The sequence below is a fragment of the Sceloporus undulatus genome, chromosome 6, assembly GCF_019175285.1.
Source record: "Sceloporus undulatus isolate JIND9_A2432 ecotype Alabama chromosome 6, SceUnd_v1.1, whole genome shotgun sequence".
NCBI lineage: Eukaryota > Metazoa > Chordata > Lepidosauria > Squamata > Phrynosomatidae > Sceloporus > Sceloporus undulatus.
Window position 1 is genome coordinate 120544112 of NC_056527.1, and position 18279 is coordinate 120562390.

Sequence of the window (18279 nt, forward strand, 5' to 3'; positions counted from 1 at the left end):
TCCGCTCTGCGATTTAAAATCTGAATTGCAAAGGAGCCATTCAAGAGGTCAGACCCCCAAAGTAGACCCAGCCCCTGCTCTGGACAAAACCCTGCTGTGAATGCATCACCCCATAAACATGGGAGATCCCAGCTGCCCCTGGTTTGGGGAGATGGAGGAGGTGAGGTGGCAGGAAAAGCCAACATTAAATGCCTCCCAGAAGGACCCAGTTGGAAAATGGGCTTCTGGCTTTGCTTCAGGGAGTGCAGAGTTGGCAAAAGGGTGGGGGAAATAGTGAAGAAACATTTGGAAAATGTTGGGGGAAATAAGGATTTCTCAAGTGTTGGGATGCCTGCAGAAGGAGAATCCTAAATGGGTGAGAATATTCACAGTTCAAGACTTACTCTACATGAAAATGCATATGGTTTTTTTGTGTGTAGAAAGCAGCAATTTATGTGCAGAAAACAGCAAGTTTCCTGCATGGAAAATAACTTCTTTGCACAGAAAACAGGACTTTCTGCACAGAAAGTAAAATTCCTATTTTCTGAGCAGGGGATTTGTTTTCTGTGCAGAAAGGTTGTCTTTTTGTACAGCGCACGCTGTGCAGGAGACCTGCCTTCTGCATGCGAAGCACTATCATATTCCACATGGGACATGCTTTTTACTTTGCTGGAAATCTTTTTTTTCCTATTGGGTTTCCTGCACAGAAAACGTTTTCTATGCAGGACGGGCCTTTTCCTGTGCAAAAAAGGTGCATAAATGAGTTCTGGACTGCAAATGCCTTCCTTGCAGTGAGTTCAGAAATGGTGAAATGGTGATTTCTGCACGAACGCCATTTCCAAAGACTGCTGGGAAGCTGGAGTGCCACTCTTTTTGGGGGGAGCGATGGAGGGTTATCGATCCTTTAACCAACCCTCCTCCTCGGCTGCCTTCCAGGTCATCAGGAGGCACAACTTGGAGGAGAAGCTCTTGTGTCTGGTGCGACACCGGGCGGGCCACCATTGCCAGAACGCCGTCATCATCATCCTGATCCTGGCCTGGGAGGGGATCCCTCGGAACCTCGGGGACACGCTCTACCAGGAGCTCACCGACACCCTCACCAAGTACGGAAACCCCACCACACGCCGATGCGGGCTCAACGACGAGTAAGTGCCACGGCGGGAGCCCTTCCTCAGCGGCTGGGAAACTCTTGGTTGCAGGTGGGGAGAGCTGAGTTCGAGGGGCAAGGCGACCGAGGTCCACACTCATCGCAGAGTGAGCAGATGTCCTAACTGCAAAGGAGGACAAGGCACCATAAAAGTAGAATTCAGAGATATGGCTGTGTTAGTCTATAGTCTCAGTAGGTAGAGAGATCTTGTAGCGCCTATGAGACTAACTGAAAGAAAGAAGTTGGCAGCATGAGCTTTCCTAGACTTCGCTCTACTTCCTCAGATGCATATAGATGCAATAATAATAATAATAATAATAATAATAATAAGTAGAGAGATTAACTGAAAGAAAGAATTTGGCAGTATGAGCTTTCCTAGACTTCAGTCAACTTCCTTAGATGCATTTGGATCCTTTCAAATCCAGATTGGGATTTCAGATTGGGATTTCCTCAAATGCATCGGAGAAAGTAGACTTTAGTCTATGAAAGCTCATGCTGCCAACTTCTTTCTTTAGTTAGTCTTTGGTTAGCAACAAGATCTCAAGGCACTATAAAATGTGGGACATTCAAGAAAACAAAAGGAAGACATTATGAAATAAAAGCTAAAAACCCCACTAAAATAAATATAAATTCGTGCTTCTTTGTCATCATGCTCAAAACGGAGGACGTTTTGGAACATGTCCTGAAAAAGGAGGACATCTGTTCACACTGATCACAGACAATCTTCTGGGAGACTTTGGCTCTTTTCTCCTTGTGGTCCACCCTGACTTTGTTTTGGTCTGGTGTTGAAATGACTTGAAGGCATGCAACAACAACAACAACAAAATCTAAGCTTGACTAAACCTTCATCCCAACCAGAGACAATAATTTATTTTATTACATATTTTCATTTCACTTCTATGCTGCCTTTCTCCCAAAAAGGGACCCAAGGCGGCTCACAAGATGAAAGAAATGCCCATTAAAAACATCTCACTGTCATTCAGAGAAAGGTTCATTCTCCAGGACCATAACATATAACTTGTGGTCGTTAAAATAATAGAGCTTGTTAACAAGTAAGACCTGAACACATAACACTAATGAGTGATATTAAAATGCAAAAGCTTTATGATCGCAAATATATTAAAGCCATAGAGGACTGCGCCTATTCTAGAATTCTTCCCAAATTAAATTTAAACGCTCTCTGGGGATAAACTGTTGGGTCCTGTTAATAAGAGAACTACTTGTATGCCACAGATTATAAGAAAGGAAATGTGTTGCCTGCATTTGCTGGCTGGGGAATAGAATAGATGGCCTTTGAGGTCCCTTCTGGTGCAATGATTCTGAGAATTTAGCGTTGTTGTTGTTGCTGCTGCTGTTGTTGTTGTTGTGTGCCTTCAAGCCATTTCGGACTTAAGGCGACCCTAAGGCAGACATGTCATGGGGTTTTCCTGGCAGTATTTGTCTATACTTTACCTTAGAAGTGTACTTTTTGGAGCTGAAGGGTTCTGCTCTTAGCTGGCACTCTCTGGGCACCAACTAATGGAGCAGATTTGGGCTTCCACCTCATTTTCTGTCTATTCCCAGAGAACAGGCGGAATATAAATAAATCATATATCATTATTATAATTCCAAACCTTGCCCCGCCAAGGCCATTTCCCCCACAGCCCTGTAACGCTGCCTCCTTTGTACCCATTTTGCAGCCGGACCTGTGCATGTCAAGGCAAGGACCCCAACACCTGCGGTGCCTCTTTCTCTTTCGGCTGCTCCTGGAGCATGTATTTCAACGGGTGCAAATACGCCAGAAGCAAAATGCCCAGGAAATTCAGGCTTCAGGGATACAACCCCAATGAGGTGAGTGGGGCGCACACTTTCCATGTCTGTTTTGGGCAGCTGCTGGCGGCAACATCAGCAATGGGTTGCAGCATGAAGTTTAATGGGAGAGATGTGCAAGGTGCCAAAAGAGATTTGGCTCAGAATAAATAGATAAACCCCAGAATATACAGTGAAGTTATACTCCTTTTACAATTGATCATGGATATTCCTATTCTAGCAAATTCCAAGAAAACCAATAAATTTTAATCATAATACACTGTACAGTCGGCCCTCTTTATCCACAGATTTTTTTTAATCCAAGGATTCAACCATCAACGGCTTGAATATATAATAATAATAATAATAATAATAATAATAATAATAATAATAATATCCCATTGTATTTAGTGGGACTTGAGCATCCATGGATTTTGGTATCCAATGGGGTCCTGGAACCATACCCCAGCCAAGGATTCCAAGGGCACAATGTAAAACAAAGGTCCATGGTCCAAAATATGTAACTCATAAATGCATAATACTGGTATGTCATATTGCTTATACTGCAGAAAATCAACCAGTACTAATATTAGTACGTACTAGTGCTAATATAATGTAATATTACTTCTGCCAATGATAAAAAATTATGATAAAAATATTGGCTATCTTGGAATCTGTGTGATAGAATAAGGATACCCATGATCAATAAAAGGAGTACAACCTCACTGTATAATCAATTTATTCTGAGTTGTCGTTGTTGCTTTTGTGGCAATTGCTGGAGTAGATTTGGCACCTGGGATGGCCTCTTATATTTTCTTTATATTTGATATTAAACCTTAGCTGCCATGGTCTCACTCCCAAGGAAGCTCTTTGACGCTCTTTCTCTGCCTCTTTCTTTCCTTCCTTCCAGGAAGAAGTGCTCAGGAGAAGCTTCCAGGACCTGGCAACCGAAGTGGCCCCTCTCTATAAGAGACTGGCCCCCCAGGCCTACCAAAATCAGGTAGGGGCCTCGGAAGACCCTACTGTTATTTGGGTCTTCTTGGGTGTAATCACCAGACATAGACTTTTGGTCTCTCTGGCTGTCATCCATTTGCAAGCGAGAAGGGAAAGACCCTGGCTGGGCAACTGAGGCCTGGTTTCTGTGTGGGATGGGCAAAATAAATGGACAGAGAAGATAAGCTGGGGAGAAAAATATATGGAGGAGACAGAGAACCAGATCTCATGTCGCTTCAGCGTAGTAGTAAATATCCACCATTACAGCCTTCCTGTGGAGGGAGGTGGAGGAAAAGGGCCACTTCATGCTTTTCCATGCTCTTTTCTGCCTGGTTTTCATTTCTAACCCCACTTTCCAACATGCAAAGAATCCCAGGAATTCAGTGGATATGTGAAGCCGAGTAACTTGCGCTGCTTCTGTTCTTCTTCTTCTTTTCAATTAGGTTACAAACGAGGATATAGCAATAGACTGCCGGCTTGGGCTGAAAGAAGGGAGGCCCTTCTCTGGAGTGACCGCCTGCATGGACTTCTGCGCTCATGCTCACAAGGACCAGCATAACCTTTACAACGGGTGCACCGTGGTAAGGCCTGGCTGGGTCTCCCGGCTCAGTCTTGCTGTGAAAATTTCCAAGGTGGTGGTGGAGGAAGCATCTGGACTGGGGTGGCATCTGCACCATACACCATTGTAGCCATTTGATGCCACTTTCCCCATTGGATATCTGCTGCCAGATTTTGGCAGGGCACTCTTTCCTTGCCATTCTTGTGAACTGCTTTACTGAGTAATAAGCCTCAGCTTTGCCCATTTTGTCTGAAGTTGAGAAGCTGGGTGCATCACTCAGAAGGTGGGGAAACAAACTGGGATGAAGGGCACATGCTTGCAGTCCCAGGGCAATCCAACCAGGGTTTGGAGCTGGCAAAAATGTATTTTACTATGGGAGAGCATCTGATGTCCTTTCTACAAGGAGTTGATTGTGGAGAGATAATACCTGGGGCACCTCTCATGGAGCTGCAGAGGCCTTCACCTTTTCCCAGACTGCTCCCCAAACACTCTCAGGCTCAGATTATTGGGGTCCACTGCTGTCTCAGAGACAAATGTCACTGTGATCTTATGTTGGTGTTGTGTTGACTTACTGGGCCCCATAGTGATGTGTCTGACTCTTTATTCTCCTCCTCCTCCTCCTCCTCTTCTTCCTCTTTTCCATCTCCATCTCCTCCTCCTCTTTCTTTTCCTCCTCCATCTCTGTCTCCATCTACTTCTCCATCTTCATCTCTATCCATCTCCTCTTCCTCCACCCATCTCCTTCTCCTCTCTCTCGTCTTATTTTCCTCTTCCATCTTCTCCTCCTTCTTTTCCGCCTCCATCTCCATCTCCTCCATTTCCTCTTCCTCCATCCCCATCTCCTCTTCTTCCTCCAGGTGTGTACCTTGACAAAAGAAGACAATCGTACCACTGGCCAGATCCCTGAGGACGAACAGCTGCACGTCCTCCCACTGTACAAGATGTCCCCCACGGACGAATTTGGCAGCGAGGAGAACCAGGCGGCCAAGGTGGGCAGCGGGGCCATCCAGGTGCTCACTTCCTTTCCCAGAGAGGTGAGGAAGCTCCCTGAACCAGCCAAGTCTTGCCGGCAGAGGCAGCTGGAAGCCCGGAAGGCCGCCGCTGAGAAGAAGAAACTGCAGAAGGAGAAGCTGATGAACACCCCGGACAAGATCAAGCAGGAAGTTCTCGAACTCCCAACCCTCCGGCAGAACGCAGGTGAGATTGAATGAGAAGCCCAGATGCCTCACTAGGGCTGGCTCACAGAGAAGGCGGAAGGGTTTTCTTTTTTGGATTGAGCAGCTTAAAGATGCAAATCTTTCCCTCTTTTGACCTTCCACACAAAGATGAATCAGTCACATATTCTTCTTACCACTGTGGGAGAAAATGAATATTTTTGAACAGGATTCTCCCTTTATTCACACATCCTGTGATGACGACGACGACGACGACGACAATATTGTTCTGGGGAATTATTTTGGTCAAATGGATACATAGTTTTTATGCATGGAAAAGAGGTTTTCTGCACATGAAAATGGTAATGGGTAAATGTAACTCCTAGATCACAGATGAGCAACTCTGTGGGGGCCAAGTGCCAACTCTTCATCCTCTGTGAGCAGGCAAAAATACTTCAGTTTTCCTCTGCAGTCTTTCTCAAACAACCTTCAGCATTTTGAGACAGAATGCAGAGAAAAAGGGAAGCAATTGGGAGGTAGTACAAGAGTCTGGGAGGCTTGTAAGGGGTAACGAAGGGGTGTTTGCATGTATTTCAAAGGCTTTCTGTGTAGTTTAGGGGCAAAAATTGCCCCCAAATTACACCAGACTTTTTTTTCAAAGGTGGTCTAGGAGTCTCATGCTTTTGTTTCATGGGCCACATAGTGCCAGCTCTGTCTTCGATCAAAGGGTAATAGCCCAGCATGTCCAAGGCTGCGATGGGGAAACAAGGCTGTTTTCTGCAAACTAACAACACTCCTTGTTCTTTGCTCATAGATACACCCCTGAAAAGTGGACTCGCGCAGCCATCGGTCAAGCCTTCCATCAAAGTTGAACCTCAGAATCATTACAACGCTTTCAAGTACAACGGGAACGCTGTGGTGGAAAGCTATTCGGTGCTTGGGAACTGCAGACCCTCCGATCCGTACAGCATGAACAGTGTTTACTCGTACCATTCCTACTATGCACAGCCTAATCTGCCTTCCATCAATGGGTTGCATTCAAAGTTCTCTCTTCCATCCTTCGGGTATTACGGATTTTCCAGCAACCACATGTTCCACTCCCAGTTTTTGAATTACGGCGATGGAAGGAGCTCGCCCTGGATAAGCAGCAGCTACGAGAAGAAGCCTGACGTCCAAATGTTGCAGGATAACTTGAGCCATGCCTACCGAAACACTGAAATGTTAGATGAAATCGTGCCCACCGTACGGAATAAAAGCCACCACCAGTGCACCTATGAGAGGTCCAGCAGGAATGGAAGTAAGACCCCGCCGGCTGCGCCCCAGAGGTGTCACTCGGTTCCTTCGGAAGCCCTGCCGTTTGCACAAAACACAAACTGTTTCAACAGCCGAACAATCAAGCAGGAGCCCATGGACTCCCCGACGCACACAGAACCCATTCAGAGGTCAGCTGCTCTCAGTTGCCAAAACCCCAGTCCTGACTTGCCCAGGGCATCCTCTCACAACGGAGGCCCAGAGCAGCAGTGGAGTCCTTATAAAGTCCACCGGAACGAGTCCTTTTCCGACAGGACTGGCAACGCGGAGAACCCGTGGAACACATATACTCCCAGCGACACCATGGAGGCGCTGGGGACAAATGTGCAGAATACACCCAGCTTGCTTGGCTCCCATTGTGCCGCTTCCAGGTTGCCACAGTCCCACTTACTGGAGAAACCGTGGAACTTGTTTTCCGGAGACACGAAATCGTGGAGCCCGTGCAAAGGCAGCGAGAGTGCTTCATCGGTTTTCTCCGCCAGCGGCCCGGACCTCCAGGAGAAACCCTGGGGCTTTGGGCCGCTGAACCTGAGTCCCATCAAGGGAAGCACCCGGCTCCCCAGAGATCTTTGGGGTTCTGTCAAAGCGGACGACCGGCGGACTCCCACGCCAAGCAGAGGACTCCACAGCAGGCCGTGGTCAGCCTTCGGCTCATTGCCCACCATGGCTTCAGGGGCATGTGGGGAGAAGCCCTTCACGCCCTTGAAAGATGAGGGAGTCGCCGCGTTTCCAGGTTGTGGTCCACCCGAGTGTCCGTGGGACTCCTTCAGCATGGACGAGAGCATGGAAGGGACACCGGAGAAAAACCTCAAGGTGGAGGAGGATCAAGAAGAGGAGTGGTCAGACAGCGAGCATAACTTCCTGGACGAAAACATTGGTGGGGTGGCGGTGGCCCCCGCCCACGGCTCCATCCTCATCGAGTGCGCCAGGCGGGAGCTGCACGCCACCACGCCGCTGAAGAAGCCCAACCGGTGCCACCCGACCCGCATCTCCCTGGTCTTCTACCAGCACAAGAACTTGAACCAGCCCAACCATGGACTTGCCCTCTGGGAAGCCAAGATGAAGCTGCTGGCAGAGAGAGCCCGGGCGCGGCAGGAAGAGGCCGCCCGGCTGGGTCTCCAGCAGGAGGTGAAGGCCTTCGGCAAGAAGCGCAAGTGGGGCGCCAGTGCGCCCCCCGAGCCCCAGCAGGAGAAGAAGAAGGACTCGGTGCCCACCCGGGAAGCCTTGGCCATCCCCACAAACTCCGCCAGCACTGTCTCCTCCTACGCTTACACCAAGGTGACCGGGCCCTACAGCCGCTGGATATGAGGAACGGCAGGAAGACGCAGCTTCGCAGGTGGCCATCTTACCTCACAGTCTGTAGCACTGGAACACGGTGCTGGTTTTGTGGTGCTTTTCCCTCACGCGTGTGTCGGAGCGAAATCTGAAAACGACAAAAGACAAAACCCGATCCCCGGCGCTGGCGTTTCGGCATCTGCGCTTGGAAGCAGAGGCTAAGGAAACCTACTGCTGTTAACTTTCCCCCACCCCCCAGTAATCTGATTATTTATATCTCTCTCTCTCTCTCTTTCTCTGCATTTTAAATCCGTACATCACAATCATGGCAAAAATTTATCACACAGGAGAGCTTTTTAATTCCATTTCAGAGACAGGTGTATATTTGAATTTTAACAGATAAACAGAAGTATTGTCATTCTGAACCAGTTTATGTGACAAAAAAAGAGAGAAGAAAACAAGGCCTTGCCCTAAAACAAAAGCAACCCCAAACCCGTCCCATTCGCCACAGTGGGGCAGATGGGGGCTCCATCTTGGAGCATCACCTGGAAATGTCTGCTCTCTATCCAAGGTGCTTATTTTTTGATAAAATGAAATGGGCTGATGGTTTCTTACAGATCCATTTGGTCTCTCCAGGGAAAGACACGGCACTATATTTTCTATCAGGTCTTTCTGATGAGCAACGGCTGGCTGTTCAGCAGGTTTGGACAGAGTTAAAACATCTGTGAAACCATGCGCCTCTGGAATCATGAGGAGGGTGTCCCAGCAGAATAAATGGACTGCGTTTGTGCAAAAATTGGAGAAATGGTGATCTATGCCTGAAAGGCTCAATCTCCTCCAGAGCTGGAGACAGGCTTTGTATGGCATCTCAGAGCTGCCTTGTCCTCCGTGCTGCTGTCGACTGTCCCTAAAATTTTGATTTTCTGAGCATAAATAATGACCCTGTTGTCAGTTAGCTTTGCTGAATGCCTCTGGTCTGAGTGAAACGATTTCAAAGCAGGTTGGAAGTCAAGGAGCCATGATTGTGTTGTTCCCAAGACCACATATGGCCACCTTTTAATTGAAGGCAAGCTTTTGAACCCGTTGTCTTTAGGCGAGACAAAAAGTATAATGAAGAAAGGGGAATAACTGAGAAAAGCAAGTCCTCAAAGATGGGGGAAAGAGGGGGAAGGTGAATTGAGGACAGGGAGAGTGTCAGGAGAAGAATGGCCCTATAAACCCACATTGAGAAGATGTTGAGTTGGTCCAGAAAATTCCACCTTGATTCTCTTCTTCTCTCATTTATTCTTTGGGACTACCCTCACTGCGGAAAAAACACACACACAAACACACCAGGAATGCTTTGGCTTCCCGCTGGGCAGGAATTGGCAATATAGTTTTGCTCCTTCCAAGTTTACAAAGTTGCAGTTGCAATTGGGATTGCAATTGCAAGTGAAATTGCAATTGCTGGTCTGCTGGTTTACAGCATTGAAATTGCAGTTTCTTTCCTTGAGAGGCAAGCAAGATTTGAGCATGAAGTGCTGTTGCTCTAGATAGCAGTGAAAGGCTTAAGCCACTATATCTGTAAGAAACCATCCCATTTCACCCGCTGCCTCCAAGTCATTACTGTCTTCTTCTTCTTTTGGGAGAAGGTCTTCTGTCTCTGGTGCAGAGTCCAAACGACGGACTCCCTCCTCCTCCTCCTCCTCCTCCTTCGTTCTGTGTTTTCCACTGGTGCATGCTGCCCAAATTAAGAAATGTCCGCTCTTAACTCCTTATGAAACTTGGGACATTTTACAAAATGCAAAAATGAAACCAGCTTATTGTAAGTTTTATTTAACTTTTTCCTGGTGCTGTTTTGTTTGGTTTTTTAAAAACTTGCTGGGGTTGAAGACGGGGGGAGGGAGGGGGGATTCGAACTCATGTTCTCCGGCAAAGCTGGTGCTTTTAAAACACTGAATCACAACCGTTTAAAACAACAACAACAACAACAACCCCTGACTCACAGGCAGAGCTGCATGTCTCTGAAGCCAGAATAAACCTTGACCGAAGCGTTAGGTAGCTAATGTTGGCAAGCAGGTCATTCTTAGTTAGGATCGAATTTACTCCACTTTGGAATCCTAACAACCAGGTTTAGGGGGGGATCTTACTTTCTTCGTCTTGGTTATTGATTGTAACGGGAAAGGGTTGCATCGTGATGGCGGTGGCATCGTTTTCTATTGGCTGCGTGTCTCAGAGTTTGGGTACAGGTCTTTTTCCTCCCCGTAATATGGAATATCATTTTCCATAATACGGAAAAAGTCATCCTTTGCTGGGAAAATGCCCAGTTAATTGATGGAGGTTCCTATTAGGGTTTTGATGCTCCCTGATGGATCTGTAGAAACAAACAGATGAAGGATGGGATTGTCTTGAAATCCTTGAAAGCATCTTGAAATGGGGACCGGCTTGGAATAGGCGCCAGCGGGGCTCGCGGGAAGACGTAAGACGCTTTTTACGTTTCTTAGTTTACTACGGGTCTTTCTGTAGAATAATAATAATAATAATAATAATAATAATAATAATGTCTGGCTTTAACAGGCTGATAAATGCGTTCAGGTGCAGAAGGTCCAAAGATCCAACCTGTTAGAGATCTGGACTCTTGTGATTCCTCCGCCGCCTTCTGCACTTAACAGGTGCCTTTCGAGAAGCTGGAAAAAGATGGCTTGCAAAACTATATATATATATATATATATATATATATATTCAGACGAACACAAACCCGCCTTGTAGATATAGCCTTCCTGTATTAGGGAACCTTGCTCACTGACCCAGGAAAACAGGATCTCTCTTCAGCAGCATCCTGAGTGTTTTTTGTGGTTCTGGTTTTAAACTGTAAATAGAAAAGAAAAGGAAAAAAGAAGAAGAATTTTTTTAAAAAGAAAAAAGCACTTTCACCGAGATTTAAAAGGAAAAAAACTCCCCAATAACTTGAAGAGCATTATGTTTTAAAGCAGATTATGGCAGGAAAAGAAAAGAAAATGTAAATAGAGACAAAATTATTTAACAGGCTTTTTTCCGTCCCGAATGGTTTTTGTTGTTGTCCGTTTCCTTTCTTTACTCTACTCCGTAAAATCACTTTGGTTTCTCAAGGAAGATCAAGGAAGCCTCATTCGTTTTGAATGCATGCCTCCCTCCCAGAATATCAGAGTAGCCCAGAACAGTCCCAAGCCAGGTCTATAGGAAATGGTCCTGGATGCACTTTTCCTGGTGCGGATTCAATATCGATTTCAGCCGGGTTTAGCAAAACCATGCCTTATTGTCTTGCCTAAACTGATCCCTTCAGATTGCAGTCAGGAAATCACATTGAGCCTGGCCTTTAAAAATACCCTTGATCATTAAAAGTTTGCAAGATGTAGACATTTATTGCATAAGGGAAACTTAGTTCCAGGTGAGTCTGCTCCCTCTTATGCTGCTATTCTTCATGCAAGGAGAATATTGTTTAACATTCATCAAAATTGGGAGGTTTTTTAAATGAGAGGTTCCCGTTTGCAATGTGAAGTGTTGCAGAGATAGGCGGCCTGTCTTTCAACATTTGCGGTGTCAAATCCATCAAATCGCCGCAAAACTCAGCCCTTCCACCTTTGCAAACTCAGTTAATGTCTCTTTGTTTTTGGCTGAAGTGAAATTGGTTCACTTGGCCAGCTGAAGTTGTTATGGGTGAAACGTTGGACCTAAACCTCTTCCCCAAAATCATATCAAGGTTTTCTTCTTTGCTTCTGTTGTTTCATCGTTTGTGTCTTGTTTGAGAGATGTTTGCAAGGGAAGCTTGGATGAGTAAGAGGTTGGCTTGAGATGAGAGTAAGAGGCTGCAATAGGTGTAAGAAGGGAGCGGAATGCATTTGTGGAATGCAGAATCCCATCCACCATTTCAGCTTCTCTTGCAGGATTTCTGTAGAGATGTCCAATCGTGGCACATTCACCATTTGAGAGAGAGAGAGAGAGAGACGGTGACTTTGTGATCCCTGGGGAAATAAGACATTTTCATGTAGAGCCATGTTCCTCATAGGCTGCGTCCGCACTGCAGAAATAATCCAGGTTTGACACCACTTCGACTGCCATGGCTCAGTGGTACCAAGTCCCAGGATTTGTAGCTTGTTGTGACACTAGAGCTCTCTGTCTCACCAGACTACAAATCCCAGCATTCCATAGCATTGAGCCATGAAAGTGGTGTCAACCTGGATTATTTCTGCCATGTGAATGCAGCCTAAGAAACAAAAGGCTTGGTGCTCAGAGTGGGACCTAGGAACGGTTCCATATTTCGCCTGCGTCTGTTTACATTGCTTTTCAGAATAGGAACCAAGACAAGGAGAGAAATGAATTAAAAAGCCCAAACCCTTTAATGACTCTTTCCTTTCTTCCAGGACCAAGTTCCCTTCATAGCGGTGCAAGTCCCAAAATGGTTTAAACTGGAAAATCGTTTGTCTGTATTGCGGATATAAGCAAGGCAATATCTTCCTTTATTTCAGCATAGATGGGCTTCTACTGCAAGACCTCAGGCCTAGATGCATATATGTACATATATACAATTGGTTGGTTGTGCCAGTCATTTGCCTGTATGTTTCTGACCCTGGCAATGCCAGTATTAAACCTATAGCAAACATATACGGAATGCCATCAGAATAGGACACACACATCGCACAGATTGTATAGACACACAGAGAGAGACACTGACATAAACATAAATTTATTGAATGGATCCTTTTATTGTATAACAGCAAGGAGGTGGCAGTCTGAGGTTGTTCTCACACTACTTACTACAACCTACCTCTAATCTTAGTTGTGATGGAGGAAAAAGTATAATGGCATGCTCCAGAACTATGCACACAGGTTGCTCCACCTTTGCGACTGGAAGCCTGTGTCCCTGGCTCCTGCCTTTTGCCTGCTTTAGCCCCAGACAATTACGGCTACTGTATTAAGTTTAAAAAATGGTGCAAGACTCAAGCATGATGTGTTTGCGCATGTGTTTGCAAGTGAGAACTCAAGGTTGTCCCAGCCATTGAGGTGGTGCTAGTATGTCCTTAGAAAACGATGCTTTTCCTGAACTAGGAGTAGCAGGTTTCCTTACTTTCTGAGAGCTGTTTCACTCTCACTTTGCACTTGCGACCGGTGTTTAAATCCCCGCCGGACGTCCGACTTTGTGGTGTGGGAAATGAATGCCATGGGCTTCATGCCCCTCTTTGGAGGAAAAAGAAAATCCAAAGAAAAGGACTACTTTTTAATCTATTTATTGTTTGCTGTAGCCCTTTCCTTTTGAGCTGAAGTGTCCCAAGGCAAACCGACCTCCATGCGCCACTTGCGATCGCTTTTTAAATACTCTTTTTGGAAGATCTGAGGACGCAAACAGCCACAACAGCCATCGAACGCGGTGCTAAAATATTCCATATTTCCTAGGGGAGAAACAAAAACCCTTGACGCAAGGGTTCATTTCTGCCGGTCTGGAAGGGCTTGGCAAATGCCCATTCACTTCTCTAGAGGAAGATTTGGGGTTGGTACTTGCGTTCTCTTCCCAAACCTCTTCTCTCCATCAGTGGTAATGCTTTGCCTTCGCTCTGTGACACCGGACGGCGTGTGTTGAGAAGATTTGGGGGCCGTTTCCATGAAGGAAATATTCCAGGGCCAAATCACAGAGAGGTGCAAAGAAACCTCTGTAAACAGTTTCTCTCTCGTCTAGGCGATCCGACAATAAGGGCTCACTGCCTGCAGATACGATGCATGTTTTCCATGCAGTCTTGTGTGTTGCATTGCATTGCCTTCGGTCTTGCTCTGTTGTGATGCGCAGACGGTTGTGGAGCTTTTTAGCAAGAGCATGTTGCCATATACTGTATCAGGTTGAGAGAGCTCTCCTTTCCTCCGTCCGCGTCCCATCGGACAAAGAGAGGAAGGGAGCAGAGGCCCTGGAGCTGCTCTAATCACTGACCAACTCATGCCAGAGCGCGCTTTTTGGGCCATTTTATAACAAAAAACCAACCCAAATCTTATTAATGAAATGGTGCTACTGTATCTTGGTGGGTTCCTTTACAAACAAACAAAAAGTTGTTGGCTTTTTACTACTTAACCATTTTTGGTCCAGATTCCCTCTTGCCGAGGTGCTACTAGAGATGTAAAAAACAGAGAGAACAGAACATTTCTGCGGTTTTAAATCTTTGCAAGCTTCAAGCGTCTCCGCTGGGTCTGTGTCCGTAATGGACTGCGACGTAATTTTGAGCTTGTTTACACGCGCGTAGGCCGTGACGCGGGCACAAGCGCCATGTTTGCACCTAGGACCAGCTCCTCAGCTCAAGGTCTGACGCAAGGAGGTGGCTTTGTTTACTCATTGAGTAGCCCAGCCGGGTCTTCCCTTGACGGGAATGGAGGCTGACCGAGCTCATTTTGGTGCAAAAACCGGACGCCTTGAGCGAGTAAAACGGAGATGCTGTCTTTAGGAAATGGAAGATGCGATGCTACGGACGACCGTAGTTAGCATTAACCCTTGTGCCAGTTTAGCATGGTGCAGTTGCATAACCCTGTGTGCTAGGGATTAATATCCTTATCCTCATTATTATTCTTATTATTATTCTTATTATGCAAAAATAAACAAAATATGGGTGCTGCATTGAACTTCTGAGGTCACTCCAAGACAGAGCAGCTATTTCGTCTTTGCTCTCATCCGGCTTTGCTTGCATGCTTGCCTTTATTGTTATGCAACAAATGGGTCCCGGTCCTGCTTCCTTCCCTTCCCTTGTTGAACCACATTTACACCTTGGTGTAAACAGATTGTTGATTCGGAGCATGGGCCCAGCCTGTTGGAAGGGTGCAGATGTCTATAGGGAGGTGGGAGCCAGGATCTAACCACATGCGGGGTTTTAGTCTAATGCGCCAGCTTCATTTTGCTACTTTTATGACGTTTTTTAAATTGTGTATTTACTAATTGTGAGTAGTTGAGTCTGAAGGTTTTACAAAAGGCTCTTTTGGTGCTATTTATTTCCCATCTCTCTTTCTCTTTCTCTCTCTCTCTCATTCACTCGCTCACTCTCTCACTCACAAGACTTCTTATATAATAGATATGTGTGTAAAAGCCAGGGTTTTGTCATATAATAAGCTTGTTGTTACCACAATACATAACAAAAAATACCTCAAAAAACAGAGTATTGTGGCAACCTGTGATTTCAGCTGTATAGCTAATGGAATGGATACAGATATTATTAATAGTTCAGTTACGTATTTTACTATTTACAACACTGTATTTCACATCTTAGAAACTGTATGGCCTTTTAAATCCTATTCTTGGGCAACCTCTCGTTTTTAAAAGATTGCAGAATCAGGAGGAATAAAGAGCCAAGAAAGAGGCGATCTGGGAGCCCCATTGTGTCTCAAGAGGAGAATGTTGTCCCTGTGAGAAAACACATTTACAAGTAATGTTTCAAACCATCGATATTATCAGTGATCAGTTGCTTCTGGGATTAAGAATCCGGTGCTTTTGAACAAGAAGGTTCTCAAATGGGGCAAAACAAACATTTCCAAGGGAGCCTTTCTGTTTTGGATCTGGGAACGGCAGGATTTTGGGTTGATTCATTGAACTCTGAGCAAAATTAGTTTTCAGAGATAGTACCTGATTAGATTGCTCTGTGAATCTCCCACAATTAAGAAAAGAACAGATGGAACAGATTGTTGGGACACAATCCGTCACATTTTGGCGGCGGATGGGACCAGATCCAAGGGTTTATTTCCTTTATTTCCAGGCGTTGGACTTGCGTAACCCTCCAGATGTTGGACTACAACTCCTAGCAGCCCCTTATCCAACATAGCCAAGGGTAAGGAATGCTGGGACGTGTAGTCTTCGGGTTGCATGACTCCCACTGTATAGTATCCTACTTTTTAATATTTGGGACTTTTAAGCATGGCAAATGGTAAATGTTCCGGTGATCAGCAAAAGGTGCGCATCCCTGGGATCCTCCATGAAAGAAGCTTATCTTGGAAAGCAATGAGGATTTTTATGGATAAGATCCGTATTTTGGGGCCCTCCCTAAACCTTTGTTTTTGGAACCTGTTTCCGCAGACGCTCACACACTTTGCCTAAGAATAGAATAGTAAAGCTAATGGCCAAATCCATTTTTTCTGTTCAGGGATATATCTCTTTTTTTAAACAAGTGGTTTTATTCTGGATTGCCGTTCTCTCTTTCTCCAGTTGTTTTGGGGTTTACTGACCGCTCTTCAGCCTTTGGAAGATGTCTGTTGTCCGGCTGGCTTTTGGCACTCTCATTTTGGATGGATTTTCACGTGTATTAAAACAAATCAGGAGCATAAACCTGTCTTTTTGAAATGCTTTTAATCTAAGAGAAGGGAGAAGCGGTGGGTCAGACGGGGCAGACTGGCTCTTCTTTAGCGAACGGCAGGCTGTGACTTCTCCACGGATTTGGTTTTGCGTCTCTTCCGAATTAAACCTCGGTTCAATGGGACGACCCCCCATTCCCCCATTTGGGACCAGACTTGAAAAATTCCTTTGTTGATTTGTAATTGTGGCTACTTGAAATGAAGTTCTATCTGGGGCTGGTTGGCAAATGGTAGATTTACAATAAGGCAATAGGACTTGTGTATTAAACTGTAGATATCCTTAGTAAATCTATGCTGATAATTTTATTTTGTATAATTTCCCCTTGTATTATTTTAACCCCGATTTCACTCTCCTTCCGCCTCTTCAGCGTCTTCTTGGCAGAATTATTTTTAGGATGCCTAAAGATTGCAAGTATGGATCCTTCCTTCCTTCCTTCTTTCTTTCTTTCTTTCTTTCTTTCCTCCTCCCCCCCCCCCTTGGTCCTTTTGATTTTTTAATTTGTATTTTATTATGTTACACAACCGACTGGTTTGTGAAATGTATTATTCCTGATATCTTTAAACTATTGTGGGTGTTTTAATAAATTTTATATTTATTTTTTGCACTCAAATCCAGTCTGTATTTTTTCCAGATGAGGATTCATTGTGGGATTCATATTTCGCAGGAGGCCCATATAAAGCATCCTCTGGTCCTTAGGCACCAAATGCACCTGAGGAAGTGGACCTCAGTCTGTGGAAGTCCATACTGCTGATTTATTTCTTTCACTTGGTCTCAAAGGTGCTGCAAGATCTCTTTACGTACTGATTCTACAGACTAACATGGCTATATCTCTGAATAATAATAATAACAATAACAATAATAATAATGTGCATCTGAGGAAGTAGACTGAAGTCTAGGAAAGCTCCTGCTGCCAATGTCTTTCTTTCAGTTAGTCTCAAAGGTGCTACAAGATTATTATTATTATTATTATTATTATTATTATTATTATTATTACGATTAAAATAATACAAGATCTCTCTTTACGTACTGATTCTACAGATGGCCCTTGCGGTCTCTTCCAACTCTATGATTCTATGATTCTATGAGGCTCCGTCCCTGAATAATAAAGTAATAGTAATGTGCATCTGAGGAAGGAGACTTGAGTGTCTGGAAGCCCTGCTGCCAACTTCTTCCTTCCAGTGAGTCTCAAAGGCCTCTCTGATTCTACATTCTGATCCTACAGACTTAACATGGCTGTGTCTCTGAACCCTGGCCCTTAGGCTGAGGCTGAAGACCCCAGAGAGTGACACACATTTCCCTCACATCCCAGCCTTTGAGAAGAGCTCTCCAGTGTCTTGATGATCCCTGCTGTCCCCCAAAAGGAGCCCAGGCCTTGGGCAGCTCCCTTCTTGGGGCAGATTCCTGCAGGTTATGGACAGTCCCTTCCAAGTTCCAGCTCTAAAATCCTAGGGTTCTTTAATGTTCACACTAAGCCTGGATTGAGAGCCTCACAGGCAGCTGTCTCTCTGGACCCAGACTCCTGTCCTTCCTCCTAATGGCCTTTTAGGGCCCATTCATGGCTATAGTTAGTTATTCCACTCTATAATTATAACTATATCACTTTTATTGCCTTATGGCTGCATCCTAGAGGGGATACTCTTTGCTTTTTATATCTCTATGTTCCCCAAGAAGAGTTCCGATAGGCGGCCTGGGGCGCTGACGTCACACCCCAGCGACGCCTCAAAAGAGCTCGGAATCCGAGGCG

The 18279-nt window shown here is 45.4% G+C and overlaps 1 protein-coding gene across 8 annotated transcripts in view; it reads left to right on the forward strand.

Annotated features, from left to right (window-relative positions):
- Nucleotides 1–14849, forward strand: part of TET3 (tet methylcytosine dioxygenase 3) — a 64728-nt gene extending 49879 nt beyond the window's left edge. For all 8 annotated transcript variants that reach the window (XM_042471439.1, XM_042471435.1, XM_042471440.1 and 5 more), the window contains 6 exons: nucleotides 916–1124; nucleotides 2806–2956; nucleotides 3825–3914; nucleotides 4351–4488; nucleotides 5324–5663; nucleotides 6435–14849. In XM_042471439.1, coding sequence (XP_042327373.1) covers nucleotides 916–1124; nucleotides 2806–2956; nucleotides 3825–3914; nucleotides 4351–4488; nucleotides 5324–5663; nucleotides 6435–8239 — 2733 coding nt within the window. In that variant the 3' untranslated portion in view covers nucleotides 8240–14849. The remainder of the gene's footprint in view (nucleotides 1–915; nucleotides 1125–2805; nucleotides 2957–3824; nucleotides 3915–4350; nucleotides 4489–5323; nucleotides 5664–6434) is intronic.
- The last annotated feature ends 3430 nt before the right edge of the window (nucleotides 14850–18279 follow it).